Source organism: Musca domestica, unplaced genomic scaffold (assembly GCF_030504385.1).
Source record: "Musca domestica strain aabys unplaced genomic scaffold, Musca_domestica.polishedcontigs.V.1.1 4, whole genome shotgun sequence".
In the NCBI taxonomy this organism is placed as follows: domain Eukaryota; kingdom Metazoa; phylum Arthropoda; class Insecta; order Diptera; family Muscidae; genus Musca; species Musca domestica.
This window is the reverse complement of record NW_026712328.1, coordinates 11,853,145-11,875,044: the sequence shown is the minus strand read 5'-3', so window position 1 is coordinate 11,875,044 and position 21,900 is coordinate 11,853,145. Positions and strand designations below refer to the sequence as shown.

At 33.3% G+C, this 21,900-nt stretch overlaps 1 protein-coding gene across 6 annotated transcripts in view; it reads left to right on the top strand.

Annotated features, from left to right (window-relative positions):
* Positions 1-21,900, top strand: part of LOC101891721 (uncharacterized protein CG45078) — a 56,153-nt gene that overhangs the window by 8,923 nt on the left and 25,330 nt on the right. For 4 of the 6 annotated variants that reach the window (XM_059126906.1, XM_059126905.1, XM_059126903.1 and 1 more), the window contains exons 3-5: positions 6,645-7,115; positions 7,849-7,961; positions 8,020-8,144. In XM_059126906.1, coding sequence (XP_058982889.1) covers positions 6,645-7,115; positions 7,849-7,961; positions 8,020-8,144 — 709 coding nt within the window. Of the gene's footprint in view, positions 1-6,644; positions 7,116-7,848; positions 7,962-8,019; positions 8,145-8,278; positions 8,462-21,900 lie in introns of all 6 variants that reach the window. The other 2 variants (XM_059126908.1, XM_059126907.1) reach the window with 2 other exon arrangements.

The window sequence follows — 21,900 nt, the reverse complement described above, 5'->3', positions numbered from 1 at the left end:
CTATAGGAAGACGTGGACCTGCACAGACAATTTTCTGGCATGGCCTGAAGTATCCATTACGAACTTCACATGCGAAATTTGAAACAATCCCGTTAAATAATGTCGTTTAAATCATCAAAATACCGAATATCGGGGGCTACCGTTATATGGGGGCTATATGAGGACGTGGACCTACATGGCTCATTTTTTGACTTAGGATTACGAATCCATTACGAACTTCAAATACCAAATTTGAAACGATTCCGGTAAACAATGTCGCTAAAATCATCAAAATACCGAATATCGGGGACCTGCACAGATAATTTTCTGTCTTAGGCTGTAGTATTCATTACGAACTTCAAATGCCAAATTTGAAACAATTCCGGTGAATAATGTCGCTAAAATCATCAAAATACTTAATATCGGGAGGTACGGTTATATGGGGGCTATATGATAACTTCGACCTACATGGCCCATTTACGATAGCGTGATTACAACAGACAGACGGACATGGCTAAATCGTCTTAGAATTTTACGCTGATCAAGAATATGTATACTTTTTTGGGTCTGACATGAGTATTTCGAGGAGTTACAAACGGAATGACAAAATTAATATACCCTCCATAGTATGGTGGAGGGTATAAAAATAAAATCCGTTAAAAATTCCTATACGACGACGTGGACCTGCATAGGCAACTTTTGTCATAAGTTATTACAATATTGAAATGCTAAACTTGAAGAAAAATCAGTTTATAATGTAGCTAAAATCATCAAAACACCGAATATAGGGGGTACCGTTATATGGGGGCTATACGAAGACGTGGACCTGCACAGACAATTTTCTGAAGTATCCATTAACAACTTCACATGCGAAATTTGAAACAATCCCGGTAAATAATGTCGCTAAAATCATCAAAATACCGAATATCGGGGGGTATGGTATATGGGGGCTATACGAAGACGTGGACCTACATGGCCCATTTTCTGTTTTATGCTGCAGTATCTATTACGAACTTCAAATACCAAATTTGGAACGATTCCGTTAAATAATGTCGCTAAAATTAGCAAAATACCGAATATCGGGGGGTACCATTATATAGGGGCTATACGAAGACCTTCATAGATTATTTTCTGTCTTAGGCTGTAGTATCCATTACGAACTTCAAATGCCAAATTTGAAACAATTCCGGTGAATAATGTCGCAAAAATCATCAAAATACCGAATATCGGGAGGTACCGTTATATGGGGGCTATATGATTTCTTGGACCTACATGGCCCATTTACGAACTTAACCTGCCTACTGGCAAAATATACATGTGTGCAAAATTTTAGCCTTCTATCTCAATTTGTTCGAAAGATAGCGTGATTACAACAGACAGACGGACAGACAGACAGACAGACCGACATGGATAAATCGTCTTAGAGTTTTACGCTGATCAAGAATATATATACTTTGTTGGGTCTGACATGAGTATTTCGAGGAGTTACAAACGGAATGACAAAATTAAAATGGTGGAGGGTATAAAAAAATATATATTATTTATGTTACAGCTTTTGGGAAGAACAATGGTTTCCGTTTTCCGGACAAAAAAGGATTGCAATTGTATTAGGAACTCGATGTTGTGAAAAATCCACGGCATTCCATGGCGTTTTATATAAAAATATTGGGAGAAAAATGTCAATAAACAAGTAAAAAAGAAGCTAAGTTCGACCGAACTTTTAATACCCTCCACCATTTGGAAGGAACTTGGACCTTCTTACGTGAACTTTTACATAGAATGGTGAAGGGTATAAAAAGTAAGGTAGAGCTATCAAGTGATTAGATTTCTTTTCTAAGTATGCCCGACTTCTGCATTTTATACCCTCCACCATACAAGGTATGGAGGGTATATTAAGTTCGTCATTCCGTTTGTAACTCATCGAAATAATCATTTTAGACCCAACAAAGTATATATATTCTAAAATTCTAAGACGATTTAGCCCTGTCCGTCCGTCCGTCCATCTGTTGTGATCACGCTACAGTCAAAACGAATTGAGATAGGAAGCCAAAATTTTGCACAGATCTGTCTTTTGTCTGCAGGCAGGTCAAGTTCGAAGACGGTCTACGATATCGTATAGCCCCCATATAACGGTACCCCCCGATATTCGGTATTTTAATGATTTTACCCACATTTTTCAACGGAATTGTCTGAAATTCTACACAAGGAGTTCTTTTTGAACACTTTACCCCCCGATAGAGAATTGTCTATATAGGTCCACAATATCGTATATCTCCCATATAACGGTAGCCCCCGATATTTAGTATTTTGATGATTTTAACCACATTTTCAACGGAATTGTCTGAAAATCCACACAAGGAGTTCCTTGTGACTACTTTACCCCCTGAAAGAGAATTATCTACATAGGTCCACGATATCGTATAGCCCCCATAAAATGGTATCCCCCAATATATCAGCGCCTTCTGAGATTAGTTATTTTGAAGCTTTTAATAGAATTTTTAACAGATTTTAAAAAATGTTTAAATCAAATATGGCAATCCTCTTTTATCGTACTCGACCTTGTCATTTTTCAAATAAAATTTATTCTATATATACTATATATGACATATTTTACAAAAGCAATTTGTTATTTCTTATCTTCGCGTCCCGTTGAGCTTAGCTATTTATTTATTACCGAGGAAGTCGAATTTTATTAATGTTTCCATGCCGACAAGTACAAAATAGTTCCGACTGTGACAAAAATGAACTTTTTAACGTATAATCATTAAAGCTTCAGAAAATTAATAACAATATATAGTAGTAAAAAATTTGTTCAAACCATATAAAACTGTAAAACTTACTAACTTGTTTTATATTTACTGCTGGTGCTGGTTAAGAGGCACTCTTGTAACAGGGAGATTATAAGATCATTGAATTTATATATAGGTTCAGGGTTGCATGTAGCTCCCATATAGCTCTCGATATTCGATAATTTCTAGGTTAAAGTCACATTTTCTAACGGATTTTTTGGTACGTTTTCATACATCCCCCATTTTTGGTATTTTGATGATTTTAGTCACATTTTCTAATGGAATTTATAAAGATACGGTACTGAGGGTTCGTATAGGATTCCACTAATTGTCACATTTTTCAACGGAGTACTTAAAAAATGGGCTAATGATTTCTTATATCATTCTTTTGAGAACTTTAAGAGTTTAATTGTTTGTATCACACATATTGTATGTACAGAGTGAGAACCATTTTCTCATGAACGTTTTTTTGAAAACAAAGACCTAAGTAAAACAAAATTTTTAAAATTGTACTGGACATTTTTTCTTAAGTAGCATTCAGTCGCAGAACGCTTGGTTCAAAATTACATCCATTACATTTCGCTTTTTTACTGGACTGGGGGGTTAATTATTTTCACAAATTCGTTGTTTGCAATGAAAAGGAAAGCTAGAGAGACACTTACACACACACACACACGCCTTCGTCGTTTGTTAAGCGGCTCATCCAGCACATTTGGTGTCGTGAATGGCTTATTATTATTTGTTCTTAAATAATTTATTAATAATACTAGCTGGACCGGTCAGTTCTGACTTATGTAAGCGGCACAATTTTTGTTATAAGTAATGACTCAATAGTAATTTCTAAATAAAAATAAATATTCATGGCAAAAATTATAATAGATGTTCACCTACCGTCGGTGTTAGATAGAATAGCCTGATTTTATTTTTCAGCCATAGGCTTTAATTTGAGTGTTAACAAGTTAAAAAACAGTACGTTCGGCCGGACCGAACCCCAAGTAGTTGGTGGTCGAAATTATGGTCCCTCGACCTGAACATTGAGCTGTGTTCTCATCTCAGCAGTCCATGTGGTAAATAATGTGGATGTTGATTTGGTGGCGGATATTTTCATATTCCTCGCATGGAAGGCGGCAAGCTCCGCGAGATAGCTGTTTACTCTGACACATATGTCATCAACTACAGGACCCGATGCCATGATCGTACAGTCATCCAAATACGTTACGATCTCGATGCCGTCTAGAGGGCGCGGAATTCCGGAAAGGTTGAGGTTAAACAGTTCCGGAGTCATCACCCCACCTTTGGGAACTCCTTGTTTCATCTACAGGGCTTGGACTTCTTATTCTAGAATTCCTACATTTCCAACATAGCCGGAGGGTAGTATTCTCAAAGTCCTCAAACAGCGTGGCAGAATGCCCTCTTGGCATAAAAGTATGAAATCTAAAAAATCACTTAAAAAGATGCCAATAATGATGTTAATATAGATTTTGTAGTATTTTGTGACATATTTTTATTTTTTAATTTTTTTGAAGTATACATTTTGTAATATTTTTTTACCTTACAACACAGGATGGGGTTATTATATACAGATTGTCATTATCGTCCAATACTCACGAAAATTTTCACAAGGGTAAGGTTAGGCTCAGGAGGGTCTATAGGCTCAGATAGGTCTACTATTGTTTTTTTAAGATGTCCATAATATATTTAGGGTTTGAAATGGACCAACAACTAAAAATGACCCTGATTTTGCCTTTATAACGGTCACAAATAGAAACCAAAGGACACGAACTTTCGCATGAAGTTAGAGTTTAGGACAGCGGGTAGAATGGACCACTACTTTTGTGTGAAAAAATACCAACATTAGTTACAGGCGATATCCGAAATACACAAAAGGCGAACTTCTGGCTTTTTTGTGCTGATTTCGTTGACGAATATAGACAAATATCTTAGACAAGGAAATCATATAGATGAGTCTAAATTTGGAGATACAGAGGGACCTCTTGCTTTAGGAGATGATCGCAAAATATTAGGGGTTCAAATGAACCGAAAACAGGAAAAATTTCAGGATCACACAATTGAAGCTAACATCCCCTTCCCTTGTATAAACACATTGTATATATTGCGCCATATAAATCCGATATATTTATTATCAGGATATATATAACGGTCAGAATTGGCCTGTTCGTCTATTTTTGATTTCGCCGTGATTAAAAATATTCGCGGTTGAATGGAAAATTTGACTTTTATTTAACACATATGTTATGGTCTATTTCACCCACTAAATATTACCCGATGACCTTCAAAAGCCCTAAGCTCTAGCCCAAGCTATCTTCCGTGTCGATTGGTCTATAATTGCGACCTGTAGAGCAACTACAAAATCAGGAAATTGGTCCATTTCAACCCCTAACTATTAAGCAGTAGGCTTCTTTTCTGGACATAGCCCCTACCCCATTCTAAATTGCGACCTGTAGAGTGATTACAAATTAAAATGGACAGACGGACGGACATACATAGCTAGATCGACTCAGCTCGGAAGATCCATATATACTTTCCTATGTGGGAAATCAATATTTCGAGGTGTCTGTGAATACCCCCTCCATTTGGAACGATTTTGGCAATTTTCAAAAAAATATAATATGTTGAAAAATTTTGTTAAAATCTTAAAAATACCGTTATATTAGGATCTATACGACCCTATTACCTATAATAAAAGGTAATTATTACGGTACGCTAAAAACTTCTGTGTTAAAAATGTAATGATACCGAAGACCGATATATAGGGGTTATATGATATCACGTACCTATGTAACACATCTTTGAACTTGACCTGTCTGCAGAGTGGTTATACCCTACATAATATGATGGATCATTCCTTACTTATCTCTCAACTCCCGGTTCATACAGCTGTTTCGACATCATCATAGGGATTACGTCAATACCAAACCCTTAGGTGACATAGCACTTCTTATGAATGTAAAACAACTTCCATCGTAAATTGTGGTGGTAAATCCTCAGCTAGAAGAGATCGAATACAGTGTAAAATTTTTCTCTTAGACCTGACACTCGCGTACCCCTTCGGATCTCTAACTTATACGCTGTTAACCCGCACGGTACTTGAGTTATCCTTCTTCTTTCTGGGTTCGAGAACGATAATTTACTCAATCTGATACTGATGTTGCAATACTTCAGACACCCTAGTGAAATTTTCGGTTTATACTCGCTAACTAAAATTTCTTTTCGATGACTAGGTTTCGTGTTGGAGATTATCACGCTCATTAGCTAGATCCGATGCTCTTTACTAATAAATTTGTTTTATCTCAGGTGTTCGATCAACAGGTACAGCTAGCGGCAGTAATTGATGTTCTGGTTCAGAAGTTATAAAGTCTCGTGTTGATATATAACGTACAATTAAACGAAATTGTATGTACCAAAACGTGGACCGATATTTCTCATTTTCAATACCAACCATCCTAGATACAATAAAAATTATTCTGCTAAATTTTGACGCTCTACGTCAAATAATGTGGGCTGTATCGTAATTTCAACAGACAGACAGAAGGACAGACAGACGGACATCGTTAAATCGTCTTAGAATTTTATGTTGGTTATGAATATATATACATTATGGGGTCTACGACGAATATTTAGGGATGTTACAAACGGAATGACAAAGTTAATATACCCTCCTTTCAAAGGTGGAGGGTATAATTATCAATATGGATTTGATACAATTGAAAATAATTTTACATTTGGCAGAATAGATAGCTTGTCAGCTGTAACAAACTAATTTATATAATTTTTCCAATATGCTCTTGCTTTAAATACTAACCAACGACAGTTAAAACAAATAATAATGACATTTATGTTTCTTCGGTTATCTAGGTATACAAAACGAGTTACCCTATTTACTCCACTTCAACATACACTCGTGGAGCTCGTGTGATATCTTCCCCTGTTCGGATTGTTTCGTCCCCGAGTCGCATCATCACTCGTGTCATTCGATCTCCTTCCCCAGTTCGTGTTGTCCGATCGACCACTACTCGTGTAATTACTTCGCCTGAAAGAGTCACCTCATATACTTATACGACACCGTCGACATATGCGTCGACCTACCTTCCCTCAACATACACATCTTATAGACCATACTATCCAACTTCCTACTCATCTAGTTATCTTCTTCCCTCATACTATTATACACCAATTAGTCGTGTATACACGCGATCATTGTCGCCTGTAAGAATAATTACATCTCCAGTACGCAGTGTTTCAGTATCTCCATTGTATTCGAAGAGATATATGCCGGGATATGGTGACCGCGCCTTGACTTCCTACCTCACCACTGAACCGTTCACGGCAAGTTTATGACGTTTACTACGTGTTCGAAAATAAACAATACACTAACACAAGGTACCCAAACACTAAAATATGTCTTTGCGTCATTCCAAAATATGATTATTGTGGTTCATTCTGATGTGTTCATGTATGGAGCAATACTTAATGTCACGAGTCTAGGACCAATATTTCGAGATGTTTTTTTGGAAAAACTAAACAATAATACCCCCAAACACATAGTGTTGTAGAGTAAAAATAATAGTTAATTAAATTTAAATAAATAAATAATTAAACTTGGATGAAAATTATCTCGCGTAGAGATTTTATAATTAGGAAAACATATAAACCATCAACACGTTTTAAATTAATATTGCATTCCAAGACGAAATAAAACAGTTTAATTATTTGTATACATAATGTAATGATTGCTATATCAGACAAGTAACAGAAAAATGTTCTTTTTTGTGTAAAAATCGTGAAATAGTCATTTATAAATTAAATATCAATAAATCGTTAAAATGGCGATAAATCGTCAAATCTGACAACAGTGGTTGTGCATTGAAAATGTGTGTTTTGGGTATGCTAGAATACAAACTATAAAAAATATTTTGGATTTGTGTACCTGTGTTTTAGCTTTACATGGTATATGGTGCAATGTTTGTTTTCGAGTTCTAATTTGATATAAAGGATTCCAAAGCATGTATCGTCGCAAAACGCACTATCTTATGTCTCTCTTGTATTTTTATGCATATAGACTTTTCGGGAAGAGACTGGAAAGATCAGGCATAGAGCTCAATCACTAATTCGAGATTTGCACACTCCAGTTCCACGCCGCAATCGCAGTTGCACTCCGTTCCCAGTAAGCAGGTAAGTTCGGGTTTGGTATTTACTTGCTATATCTTCCAATTTATATTTATCACTCTAGTTACGAACCATCATCAGAGTTAGCGCTTGATGCTTATGTCTCCCGTATTACAAACCCAGTTCGTCATATAGCCAAGGAAGTTCACCGAATGTCTATGTATCCTGATCCACCACGCAAATATGTTGGTATGTATAAAATTAGAATTTAAGTTACTGTAAGGTAACTTGGCATTTTAATGGACCAATGGGATTGCTATTTTTAACGATGATACATTATAACACGTTTCGGATATTTTTCATAAATTTTAATAAAACAAAAGGGAGAAGCCATCTATCATCCATTCGAATTTGTGGAAAAAAGGCTTATGATATTCGAAGACCTATGTACGATAGTGATAAAGTACATACTGACATTAACATTTTGTCTCGATACTTAAGGGAGAAACAACTAAAAGAAAAGTGTGAACAATCGCATGAAAAGTCCACAGAGAATGTGGCAACATGTAAGTAGTACACCGACTTTCCAAAAAGACAGAGCATTCATTCATGCATTTCAATCGCATATGGCACACTCTATGTTACAAATATTAACCATTTTCAATGAATGGTTGTTCGTTCTCAATGGATTATCTTACTAGCCACCCATCGATTCAGAATAGTCCTTAGTGACCAAGTGTTCGTTTGAAAGTGTAGGGGTATTATTAGCTTTACCTTAAATAAAATTTTCTGAAAAACAAGGTTAGGCAATAAAACATGTTTACCCCTGTGTTAATAGTCCAGATATTAATCGAATTCCATTAATGTTAAATATATCATTTATATTGTTGTTGCAAAATGGTCAGGCTTATCCCTTATTGTTGTTTTTATAAAAACAACGTTTGTTTATTAGTGGAGAACGATGGTAATGTTTACCAGGGGGTAAGGCAGGGAATACCTAGGTTTCGGAAAGAGCCACCAATCCTCATCAGTTCCCTTGTTTTTGTCTGGGATATTCTCCCCAGAAGTTATTTTAAAAATAACTTCTATGACAAAAAACATTTTTTTTTACCCAAGTGACGAGATCGTAAGCTCAATAGAAGAGGAACCAAAGAATTATATAAAACTAAAATTATTTTGGAAAGTCTTCTAAATCTTACAACCGCACTTATAAACATTTTCATCTTTCTCCACTTAACCAAGAGGAACATTACCATCGTTCTCCACTAATAAACAAACGTTGTTTTTATAAAAACAACAATAAATGGATAAGCCTGACCATTTTGCAACAACAAAATACTACGGTATCCCGAACAAACAAGCCACACTGTTCTATTTATAGACAAGGCACGGTCGACGAAGGGGTTTTTGTTGTAACAGACAAAACCAACTTACATGGTTATGCTACTTGGTTCAGGTTGAACGAAAGCATAACAAGTGGAGAAAGATGAAAATGTTTATAAGTGCGGTTGTAAGATTTAGAAGACTTTCCAAAAGAATTTTAGTTTTATATAATTCTTTGGTTCCTCTTCTATTGAGCTTACGATCTCGTCACTTGGGTAAAAAAATGTTTTTTGTCATAGAAGTTATTTTTAAAATAACTTCTGGGGAGAATATCCCAGACAAAAACAAGGGAACTGATGAGGATTGGTGGCTCTTTCCGAAACCTAGGTATTCCCTGCCTTAAACCCTGTTAAACATTACCATCGTTCTCCACTAATAAACAAACGTTGTTTTCATAAAAAACAACAATAAAGGGATAAGCCTGACCATTTTGCAACAACAAAATACTACGGTATCCCGAACAAACAAGCCACACTGTTCTATATCATTTATATATTTCCAAAAAAGTAACGCGTGTATCATTTTCAGTAAAAAATTAAGCTGTATTCTGAATTATTTATCTAAAATCTTTATATTTGCCAGATAATGAAGATATCGGTTTGAAAATTATTACACGAGATACTGTTGACTTTCCCTCCAAACTTAGGAATTTATTTGGGCGCTAGGGAACTGACCACGCATATATATATCTATATATATAAATGTAAGTTGTGTTAGTTACTACGCTTATAACTTACGAACCGCTGGACTGATTTTAACGATTCACACAAATTCGGAGTTGTCTCCTCTCCGAAAAGGATAATATCCAAAAAAATCGCGTACAAATGCGATATATTAACATTTTCATTCTGACTTTTCAAATGTACAATAGTAATGTTTTATTTTGCATGATTTTTTTCCATTTTGACTTACTTTTTTCTAATGTACATTTGTAGTGTTTTTTATATATATATATTTTTTTTTTGTTTTTTGAATTCGAATATTAATACCAATTTATTTAATTGACTTGGTTTCTTGAGATCTTAAATTGATGGCGGGTTACATGGAAGTGCAGTACCGAATTATGTGGTGGCGAAACGGAATAGATGATATCGATATAATTTAACGCGGTCACACCAAAATAAAGATAATTATTAATTAAAAGATAATTACTTTTTCAAAATCGCTAAAAATCACGAAGAAGAGATCTCATTGCATAAATTCTCAAATCGGGAAAAAATCCAAAAAATTTTCAGTGGAATCGAATTTTAAAATAATGGTAAGGGTCTTTAAACATTTGCTGTAATACATCAGCGAACAAGTTGACGATTTTTTCAATTTGTTATTCTTCTTTTGTAATTTTTTTTTTCCAATTTGTATTATCATATTGAATTCAGGGGATTTTTTGTGAACAAAATAAAGAATAATTTTTACCCATATACAATTTTTCACCAAAAAAATTAAAGAAGTGCGAAATACGATGTTAACTGACATCTACCTTTCAACTACAGGGCCGACATCGTGGTTTAGATGGAAGATGCGAACACATTTAAACAAACAAAAATGACAGAAAAAACCTAATGGAGCTCATTTCAAAGCGTGAACCTAATTCTTTCATGTGACAATGATCCGTCCAATGAGAGCTCAAAATGCAAAATTCTTTGGGAGTACAGCAGTAAAATACCAAATATAAAGGGTAGAAAATAGTAGAGCGAATGAGACTTTTAGTAAGAAAAGGATTTCTATCCTTCCAGAAATTCTTCACAAACATTCAAGATACCTTAAATCACTTTTGCAGATCATGATATCGCACGATAAGGGTACATCCCGATTTCATATTTATATAACCATCATATGATTTGAGCTATTTTTGAGGTCTGGGGCACTTTTTTCATTGTTTGGCCCTTATTTGGCATCTTTGTCTCTAAGGGGTTAGGGAACTATCATACAGATAATTGCCACATGGGAATTTATTTAAGTAAAGTCCTCACATTGGAGTATCCTCAAGTCCACTTTCACCTATAATGTGTGGTCAGAAAAGAAAATTTTGTATTCTATTGAATTTGTAACTCCCAAGAGAATATTGGTTGGAAACGTAGTTTTTTGATGTACATCTATATGAAATAAATTGTGGAAACATGAACAAGTTACAAGTATATGAAAATAGCACGGGACCGAATATTTGTTGAATCGTCATTGAATTATACTAAGATGAAAAATATGGTGTATAAAACTATTTTTACTCATTTTTAATCACGCGAAATTTTTTTCAGTTTGCTATATTTTTGATTTTGTCTCTATTTGTCATATTGGATAATAAGGGGTAGAAGAATGTTTTCAATGTACCTCCTGGTTTTTCCATATTTCAAAGGATTTGGCTAAAAATGTGTTTTTGGGGGGGGGGGGGGTTGTGAAAATCTTACACAAAAATTTGAACAAATTTTAGAATTTTTTCCATATAATAGTACCCCCTCAAGTCCACCTTTTGGCGGACAAACAGACCGACATGGTTAGGGGGACTATAAGATCTTTAATGGACAATCTGTGATGCTAATGGCTTTAAAAAAGTAATTAACTTTGGCTATTCTTAATTCATTCAGCTCTCAATTATGAGGTGTACAAAATACAGCAAATTCCAAATTATTGCTCATTTGACTGCAAAATTTTGCTACGATTTTTACTATACTAAAAATTAATTTGATCCCTTACATGGGGATAAGATTGATATATACTTTTTAATAGGTTTGTATAGCACATCCACACCTTTGAAGCCCACGGTTTAAATATTTAAAACACTTTTAATCGACCAGTACGCGAACACTTATATCAGTCATATCTGAGAATAATTGTGTTTTGACATATATGCATAATAAACAAAAACTACGGGCCGGCAACGCGGACCGGGCCAGCTAGTATATATATATATATATATATATATATACATATATATATATATATATATATATATATATATATATATATATATATATATATATATATATATATATATATATATATATATATATATATATATATACATACATATATATATATATATATATATATATATATATATATATATATATATATATATATATATATATATATATTTATATATATAAAAGAAAGTTGTGTTAGTTACTACGCTTATAACTTAAGAATCGCTGGACTGATTTTAACGATTCACACAAATTCGGAATTGTCTCCTCTCCGAAAAGGATAATATCCAAAAAAATCACGTAAAAATGTGATATATTAACATTTTCATTTTGACTTTTGAAATGTACAATAGTAATGTTTTATTTTGCATGATTTTTTTTTCCATTTTGACTTACTTTTTTCTAATGTACATTTGTAGTGTTTTTTATATTTTATTTTTGAATTTTTATTTTGAATTAATTGACTTGATTTCTTGAGAACTGATATTGATGGCGGGTTACATGGAAGTGTAGTGCCGAATTATGTGGTGGCGAAATGGAATATCGAAATAATTGAACGAGGTCACACCAAAGTTAAAGATAATTACTTTTTCAAAATCGCTAAAAAATGACAAAAAAGAGATCTCATTGCAAAAATTCTCAAATCGGAAAAAAATCTAAAAAAATCATTGGAATCGAATTTAAAAATAATAGTACATTCTATTGACAATCTTTACAAGGATCTTTAAACATTTGCTGTAAAAAATCAGTGAACAAGTTGAAGATTTTTTCAATTTGTATTATCTTATTGAATTCAATGGAATTTTTTGTGAACAAAATAAAGAATAATTTTTCAATCTATATAATTTTTACCAAAAAATTAAATAAGTGCGAAATACTATGTAAACTGTATTTCAACTCCAGGGCCTACACCGTTTTTCAGCTGGAAGATGCGAACACATTTAAACAAACAAAAATGACCGAAAAAAACCTAATGGGGCTCATTTCAAAGCCTGGACCTACTTCTTTCATGTGACAATAATCCGTCCAATGAGAGCTCAAAATGCAAAATTCTTTGGGAGTGCAATCAGTAAAATACCAAATATAAAGGGTGCAAAATAGTAGAGCGAATGGGACTTTTAGTAAGAAAAGGATTTCTATCCTTTCCAAACATTCAATATACCTTAAATCGCTTTTGCAGGTCATGATATCGATCATAATTCTCGGATAAGGGTACAACCCTATTTAACCCATATTTATATAACCTCCGTATGATTTAAGATATTTTTGGGGTCTTGGCCACTTTTTTCTTTGTTTGGCCCTTATTTGGCATCTTTGTTTCTAAGGGGTTGAGAACCTCTTCGCATAAAATTTGAAATTTTCAGAATAAGGTCAATATTTGTCTTGACCACATTCATCAATTGATTTGGCTAAAAAATTGTATTTATGCTACCCTGGGGTGGGGAACCATCATACAGAGTGCCACATAGGAATTTATTTAAGTAAAGTCCCCATATTGGAGTATCCCCAAGTCCACTTTCACATCTAATGTGTGGTCAGAAAAGAAAATATTGTATTCTATTGAATTTGTGACCCCCAGGAGAATATTGGTTAGGAACGTATATTTGGGATGTAGATCTATATGAAATAATTTGTGAAAACATGAACAAATTACAAATATAAGAAAGTAGCACGGGACCAAATATTTGTTGAGTCGTCACTGAATTATACTATGATGAAAAATATGGTCTTTATGGGGTCTCCAACTTACAATTTAAATGGCAAATAAAATTAATTCCCATCTTACGGTAATGGGTGTAAAATAGTAATTATATTTGACTATTCTGAAATCATTCCGTCCTCATTTATGAGGTGGATAAAACTATTTTTACTTATTTAAATCACTCGAATTTTTCAGTTTGACATGCTATGCTGTTCCGCTATATTTTTAATTTGGCCTCTATTTGTCATCTTGGATTATAAGAGGTAGAAGAAAGTTTTCAATGTAGGTCGGAGTAGTGCCCATATAAAGGTACCTCCTGATTTTACCATATTTCTAAGGATTTGGCTAAAAATGTGTATTTGCGGGGTGAAAATCTTACACAAACATTTCAAGATATCTACAAAATTTTAGAATTTTCTCCATGTAATAGTACCCCCTCAAGTTCACCTTTTGGTGGACAAACAGACAGACATGGTTAGTGTGACTTATGAGGACTCTAATGCACAATGTAAGGTGTTACTGGGTTTAAAAAAGTAATTAACTTTGGCTATTCTTAAATCATTCGGCCCTCAGTTATGAGGTGTAGAAAATACAGTAAATTCCAAATTATTGCTCATTTGACTGGAAAATTTTGCTACGATTTTTACCATACTAAAAATTAATTTAATCCCTTACATGGGGATACGATTAATATATACTTTTTAATAGATTTGTACATCCACACATTTGAAGCCCTTGGTTTAAATATGAAAGCCCACGGCTTAAATATAGGCACAGGTATTTCAAAACACTTTTAATCGACCAGTACGTGAACACTTATATCAGTCATATCAGTGAATAATTATGCTTGGGAAAATATGCATAATAGACAAAAACTACGGGCCGGCAACGCGGACCGGGCCAGCTAGTATATATATATAAGGAAGTTGTGTTAGTTACTACGCTTATGACTCAAGACCCGCTGATCTGATTTGAACGATTTACACAAATTCGGAATTGTCTCTTGGCAGAAAAGGATAAAATCCAAAAAAATCGCGTAAAAATTTGAAATTTAAAAATTTTCATTTTGTTTTTTTTCATTTTGACTTACTATTTCGGAATGTACATTTGTAGTGTTTTTTTTTTTTGAATTCTAATATGATGTGTAGTCTTTTTGGGTAGTAGAAAGCGACGAAAATTATGGAGTGGCGGAACTGAATAGATGATGTCAAAATAATTTAACGTGGTCAAATCAAAATTACTAAAAATCAAAAAAAGTGCATTGTGCACTTTTTGCAGGGAAAAACTGAGAACATTTTTTCAATGGAATCAAATTTCAAAATAATAATAAGGACCAAACTTCGTAAGGACCTTTAAATATTGGCTGTAAAAAACCAACGAACAAGTTGAAGATTTTTTTCAATTTGTTTATTAGTTACTATGCTTATAGCTCAAGAACGTTTTGACGGATTTTCACAATTCATACAACTCCGGAATGGAATCTTTCAAAAAAAAATTGCGCAAAATATGCCAATAAAAATATAAAAGAAAAAATCCTTTTGGCGTGAATTTTTTTCAATTTAAAAACTATATAGAAATGTACATTTTTTATTGTTTTGAATTCTGAATGAATAATATCAAAAATGAAATAAATTTGGCATTTAGCTTTCAACTCCAGGATCTACATCGTGCTTCAGCTGGAAGATACGAACACATTTAAATAAACAAAAATAACCGACAACACGTTATGGGGCTCATTTCAACAGGTGGACCTACCTACTTTTATCACATGACAATAATCCGTCCAATGAGAACTCAATATGCAAAATTCATTGGGACTGCAATCAGTGAAATACCGAATATAAAGAGAAAAGGATTTCTATTCTTTCAGAAATTCTTCCTAAACGTTCACGATACCTTAAATCACTTTTGCAGTTCATGATATGGGCCATAACCCCCGGATAAGGATACAAACCGATTTCAAGTATATTTTATATTTTAACCATATTTTCATACTATTTTCGGCAAATGTTGGTAATTTGGGAAGAAACCATCCATGCAAAAACTGATCACGTTTTGTATAACTATCATAAGATTTGAAGAACCGGACATTTGTTTAATCGTCTTTGAATTATACTATGATAAAATATATGGAAATTATGGGGTCTCCAACGCGCAATTTCAATGAAAAATAATTCATATTACTTTAAAGATAAGTAAAAAAAAAATTAAGTTCGGCCGGGCAGAATTATTACTATCGTCCATCTGAGGGAAAAGGACAAATTTTTATATAAAATTATCTAAATTCAAGCGTGTTTCACTTTAAACTTCATATACCAGTAAGACTGTTTGGATAATGCAGTTAACTTATCAAAAAACCATAAAGTGAATGAGGCCGTTATATGGGGTCATACCAAAACGGGAAACTCTGTGGACAATTTTATACTTCAAGGATTGTCTCCTTCTAAAATACCAAAATTTGAAACAATTATACGAGTAAATGTGTGGATTATCAACATACCCAATATAGGTAGGTATCGTTGTATGTGTTAGACAAATCCGAGAAGAAATGTGCCAAAAATCAACAAAATACCGAATTTGTAGAGATATCGTTATATGGGGACTATACCAAAACGTGAACCGATAGATCATTTTCAATACCAACCATCCTATACAAATTTTTCAGCTAAATTTTGACGCTATACGTCAAATAATGTGGGCTGTATCGTAATTTAAACAAACTGACATACAGACGGACAAATCGACTTAGAGTTTTATGCTGATTATGAATATATATGCATATTTATATATTTCATAATTAGTGATGTTACAAATGGAATGAAAAGTTAATATACCCTCCTATCCAAGGTGGATGATATAATAGCATTGAAGAGTAAAATTACGGGCCGGCAACGCGGACCGGGCCAGCTAGTATGTATATATATGTATATATATATATATATATATATATATATATATATATATATATATATATATATATATATATATACGGGCCGCGTTGCCGGCCCGTAGTTTTTGTCTATTACGCATATTTGTCAAAGCATAATTATTCACAAATATGACTGTTATAAGTGTTCACGTACTGGTCGATTAATTTTTAATTTTAAGTCAAATGAGCAGTAATTTGGAATTTACTGTATTTTGTACACCTCATAATTGAGGGCTGAATGATTTAAGAATAGCCAAGTTAATTACTTTTTTAAACCCATTAGCACCTCAGATTGTGCATTAGAGTCCTCATAAGGCCCCCTAACCATGTCGGTTTGTCCGCCAAAAGGTGGAGTTGAGGGGGTACTATTACATGGAGAACATTTTAAAAATTGTAGATATTTTGAAATTTTTGTGTAAGATTTTTACCCCCCAAATACACATTTGTAGTCAAATCCTTTGAAATATGGTAAAATCTCCTGATTTATACCTTTTTACCTTATATGGGCAATACTGCGAAACATCGACCTACATTGAAAACTTTCTTCACCCCTTATAATCCAATATAACAAATAGAGGCCAAATCGAAAACATAGCAGAACAACATAGCATGCCAAACTGAAAAAAAAATGCACGTGATTTAAATAAGTAAAAATAGTTTTATCCACCTCATAATTGAGGGCAGACTGATTTCAGAATAGTCAAATATAATTACTATTTTACACCCATTACCGTAAGATGGGAACTAATTTTATTTGTCATTTAAATTGTAAATTGGAGACTCCATAAAGTCCATATTTTTCATCATAGTATAATTCAATGACGATTCAACAAATATTCGGACCTGTGCTACTTTCTTATATTTGTAATTTGTTCATGTTTTCACAATTTATTTCATATAGATGTACATCCTAAATCTACGTTCCCAACCAATATTCTCTTGGGGGTTACAAATTCAATAGAATACAAAATGTTCTTTTCTGATCACACATTGGAGGTGAAAGTGGCAATTATATGTATGATGGTTCCTTACCTCAGGGTAGCATAAATACATTGTTTTAGCCAAATCAATCGATGAATGTGGTCAAGACCAATATAGGCCCTACTCCGAAAATTGTATGCGAAGAGGTTCTCTACCCCCTTAGAAACAAAGATGCCTAATAAGGGCCAAAAATAAAAGAAAGTGGCGAAAACACCAAAAATAGCGTAAATCATACAATGGTTATATATGATCGATATCATGACCTGCAAAAGCGATTTAACGTATCTTATATGTTCGGGAAGAACTTCTGGAAGGATAGAAATCCTTTTCTTACTAAAAGTCCCATTCGCTCTTCTATTTAGCACCCTTTATATTAGGTATTTTACTGATTGTACACCCAAAAAATTTTGCATTTTGAGCTCTCATTGGACGGATTATTGTCACATGAAAGAAGTAGGTCCACGCTTTGAAATGAGCCCAATCGTTTAAATGTTTAAATGTGTGCGCATCTTTCAGCTGAAGCACGATGTAGGCCCTGGAGTTGAAAGGTAGATGTCAGTTAATATCGTATTTCGCACTTATTTCATTTTTTGGTGAAAAATTGTATATAGTAACAAATTATACTTTATTTTGTTCACAAAAAATCCACTGAATTCAATATGATAATACAAATTGAAAAAAATTGACAAAAGAAGAATAACTGATTTTTTACAGCAACTGTTTAAAGATCCTTACAAAGTTTGTCAATAGAATGTACTTTTATTTTATATACTAGCTGGCCCGGTCCGCGTTGCCGGCCCCTACTTTTAGTTTTTAATGCATATTTTTAAAGCATTATAGAACACTGATCTGAATGATTTCAAAATAGTCAAAGATAATTGGTATTTTACACTCATTACCGTAATATAGGAATTAATTTATTTTTGTCATTAAAATTGTGCGTTGGAGAACCCATAAAGTCCATATTTTTCTTCATAGTATAATTCAATAACGATCCAAAAAAATAATATTCGTAATTTTTTCATGTTTCTGCCACAATTTGATATTTCGGAGTTTATGGCATGTAGACGTACATCCCACATCTACGTTCCCAACCAATATTCTCTTGATAGTTAAAAATTCAATAGTATACCAAATTTTCTTTTCTGACCAAACCTTGGTTAGGAAAGTGGATTTGCGGGTACACTAATGTGGGAACTATACTCAAATAAATTCCTATGTGGACAATTATCTGTAAGACGATTCCCCACCCCAGAGTAGCCTAAATACATTTTTTTAGCCAAATCATTTGATGAATGTGATCAAGAGCATATAATATAGCTTAAATTATATGATGGTTATGCCAAAACGTGATAATTTTTTGCGAGGATGGTTTCTTCTCAAATTACCAACTTTTGCTAAAATGCGTATGAGTAAAATATGGTTAAAATGTAAACTATACTTGAAAAAGGATTGTACCCTTATCCGGGGGTCATATATCATGACCTGCAAAAGCGATTTAAGATATCTTGAAAGTTTAGGAAGTTTTTTTCTTTTTTTCCTAAATGTCCAATTCGCTCTACCATTTTGTACCCTTTATATTCGGTATTTCACTGATTGCCGTTCCAATGAATTGCATTTTGAGTTCTCATTGGGCGGATTATTGTAATATGAAAGAAATAGGTCCACATATAAGGGTTATACCAAAGCATTGTCCTATTCTTATAATTATTTGAAAAAATGTGTTGTTCTTCCTAAAATCTCAAATTACCAACATTTAAATTACCAATCATTTGAGGGACTACATCAATTTAGGCCGACCCTTTGTGTTTGGTTAAGCTATATAAAATGGACCCTAAAAACGTTTGATCCGAAACCCCTTTTTGGGATTTTTATGTACCAACCAAACAATTTTCCAAGTGTAATTTCCCGCAGTGTAATTACTGATTATAGCGCATAGTCACCGCATAACGTTACATGGGAGTTAAGGTTACTTTTAAGGTATCGGAAGAATTTCCCGAGGATATGAATCCTTTTCTTTCTAAATTTTCAATTTGCTCCACTATTTTGTATAGTTCGCATATAACATTCGGTATTTCACTGGTTGCAGTCCCAATGAATTTTGCATTTTAAGTTCTCATTGGATGGATTATTTCCATATCTAGTCAATTTCCATTGAATTTTTTTTTCGATTTTTCCCGATTTGAGAATTTTTGCCATGAGATCTCTTTTTTCGTGTTTTTTTAGAGATTTTGAAAAAGTAATTATCTTTTAACTTTGGTCTAACTGCGTTAAGTTATTTCGATATCATCTGACTGAATTCCATGCAACCCGCCATCAATTTCAGTTCTCAAGAAATCAAGTCAATTAAATAAATTGGTATTAATATTCGAATTGGAAAAAAATATAAAAAAACACTACAAATGTACATTAGAAAAAAGTAAGTCAAAATGGAAAAAAATCGTGCAAAATAAAACATTACTATTGTACATTTCAAAAGTCAAAATGAAAATGTTAATATATCACATTTTTACGCGATTTTTTTGAATATTATCCTTTTCGGAAAAGAGACAATTCCGAATTTGTATGAATCGTTAAAATCAGATCAGCGGATCTTGAGTTATAAGCGTAGTAACTAACACAACTTACAAATATAGATTTGCCGATTTGAGAATTTTTGCAATGAGATCTCTTTTTCGTGATTTTTTAGCGATTTTGAAAAAGTAATTATCTTTTAACTTTGGTGTGATCGCGTTAAATTATTTCGATATCATCTATTCCGTTTCCCCACCACATAATTCGGTACTACACTTCCATGTAACTCGCCATCAATTTCAATTCTCAAGAAATCAAGTCAATTAAATTCATCAATTGATTTGGCTAAAAAATGTATTTATGCTACCCTGGGGTAAGGAAACATCATACAGGTAATTGCCACTTTCACATCCAATGTGTGGTCAGAAAAGAAAATGTTGTATTCTATTGAATTTGTAAACCCTAAGAGAATATTGGTTGGGAACGTAGATTTGGGATGTACATCTATATGAAATAAATTGTGAAAACATGAACAAATTACAAATATAAGAAAGTAGCACAGGGCCGAATATTTGTTGAATCGTCATTGAATTATACTATGATGAAAAATATGGACTTTATGGAGTTTCCAATTTACAATTTAAATGACAAATAAAATTAGTTCCCATCTTACGGTAATGGGTGTAAAATAGTAATTATATTTGACTATTCTGAAATCAGTCTGCCCTCAATTATGAGGTGGATAAAACTATTTTTACTTATTTAAATCACGTGCATTTTTTTCAGTTTGACATGCTATGTTGTTCTGCTATGTTTTTGATTAGGCCTCTATTTATTATATTGGATTATAAGGGGTGAAGAAAGTTTTCAATGTAGGTCGATGTTTCGCAGTATTGTCCATATAAGGTAATAAGGTATAAATCAGGAGATTTTACCATATTTCAAAGGATTTGACTAAAAATGTGTATTTGGGGGGTAAAAATCTTACACAAAAATTTCAAAATATCTACAATTTTTAAAATTTTCTCCATGTAATAGTACCCCCTCAAGTCCACCTTTTGGCGGACAAACAGACCGACATGGTTAGGGGGCCTTATGAGGACTCTAATGCACAATCTGAGGTGCTAATTGGTTTAAAAAAGTAATTAACTTTGGCTATTCTTAAATCATTCAGCCCTCAATTATGAGGTGTACAAAATACAGTAAATTCCAAATTACTGCTCATTTGACTTAAAATTAAAAATTAATCGACCAGTACGTGAACACTTATAACAGTCATATGTGTGAATAATTATGCTTTGACAAATATGCATAATAGACAAAAACTACGGGCCGGCTTTTCACGAAAAGCGTCTTCCCCGCGTAACCCCTTGGCACTCATGGTCATTTTCTCCCATTAACAACTACAGTTTGTTTTTCTAAAAAAAACCTACGGAATTAAGCCCGACTATTTTTTTGAAATAAATGAAAGAATAATTTAAAAATTCATTATTTTTACTTATGTTTTGATATTGCTCCTATGTAATACCCTCGTATAATTTTAGATATTGTACATGTTATGGTCATATTTTCGGCAAA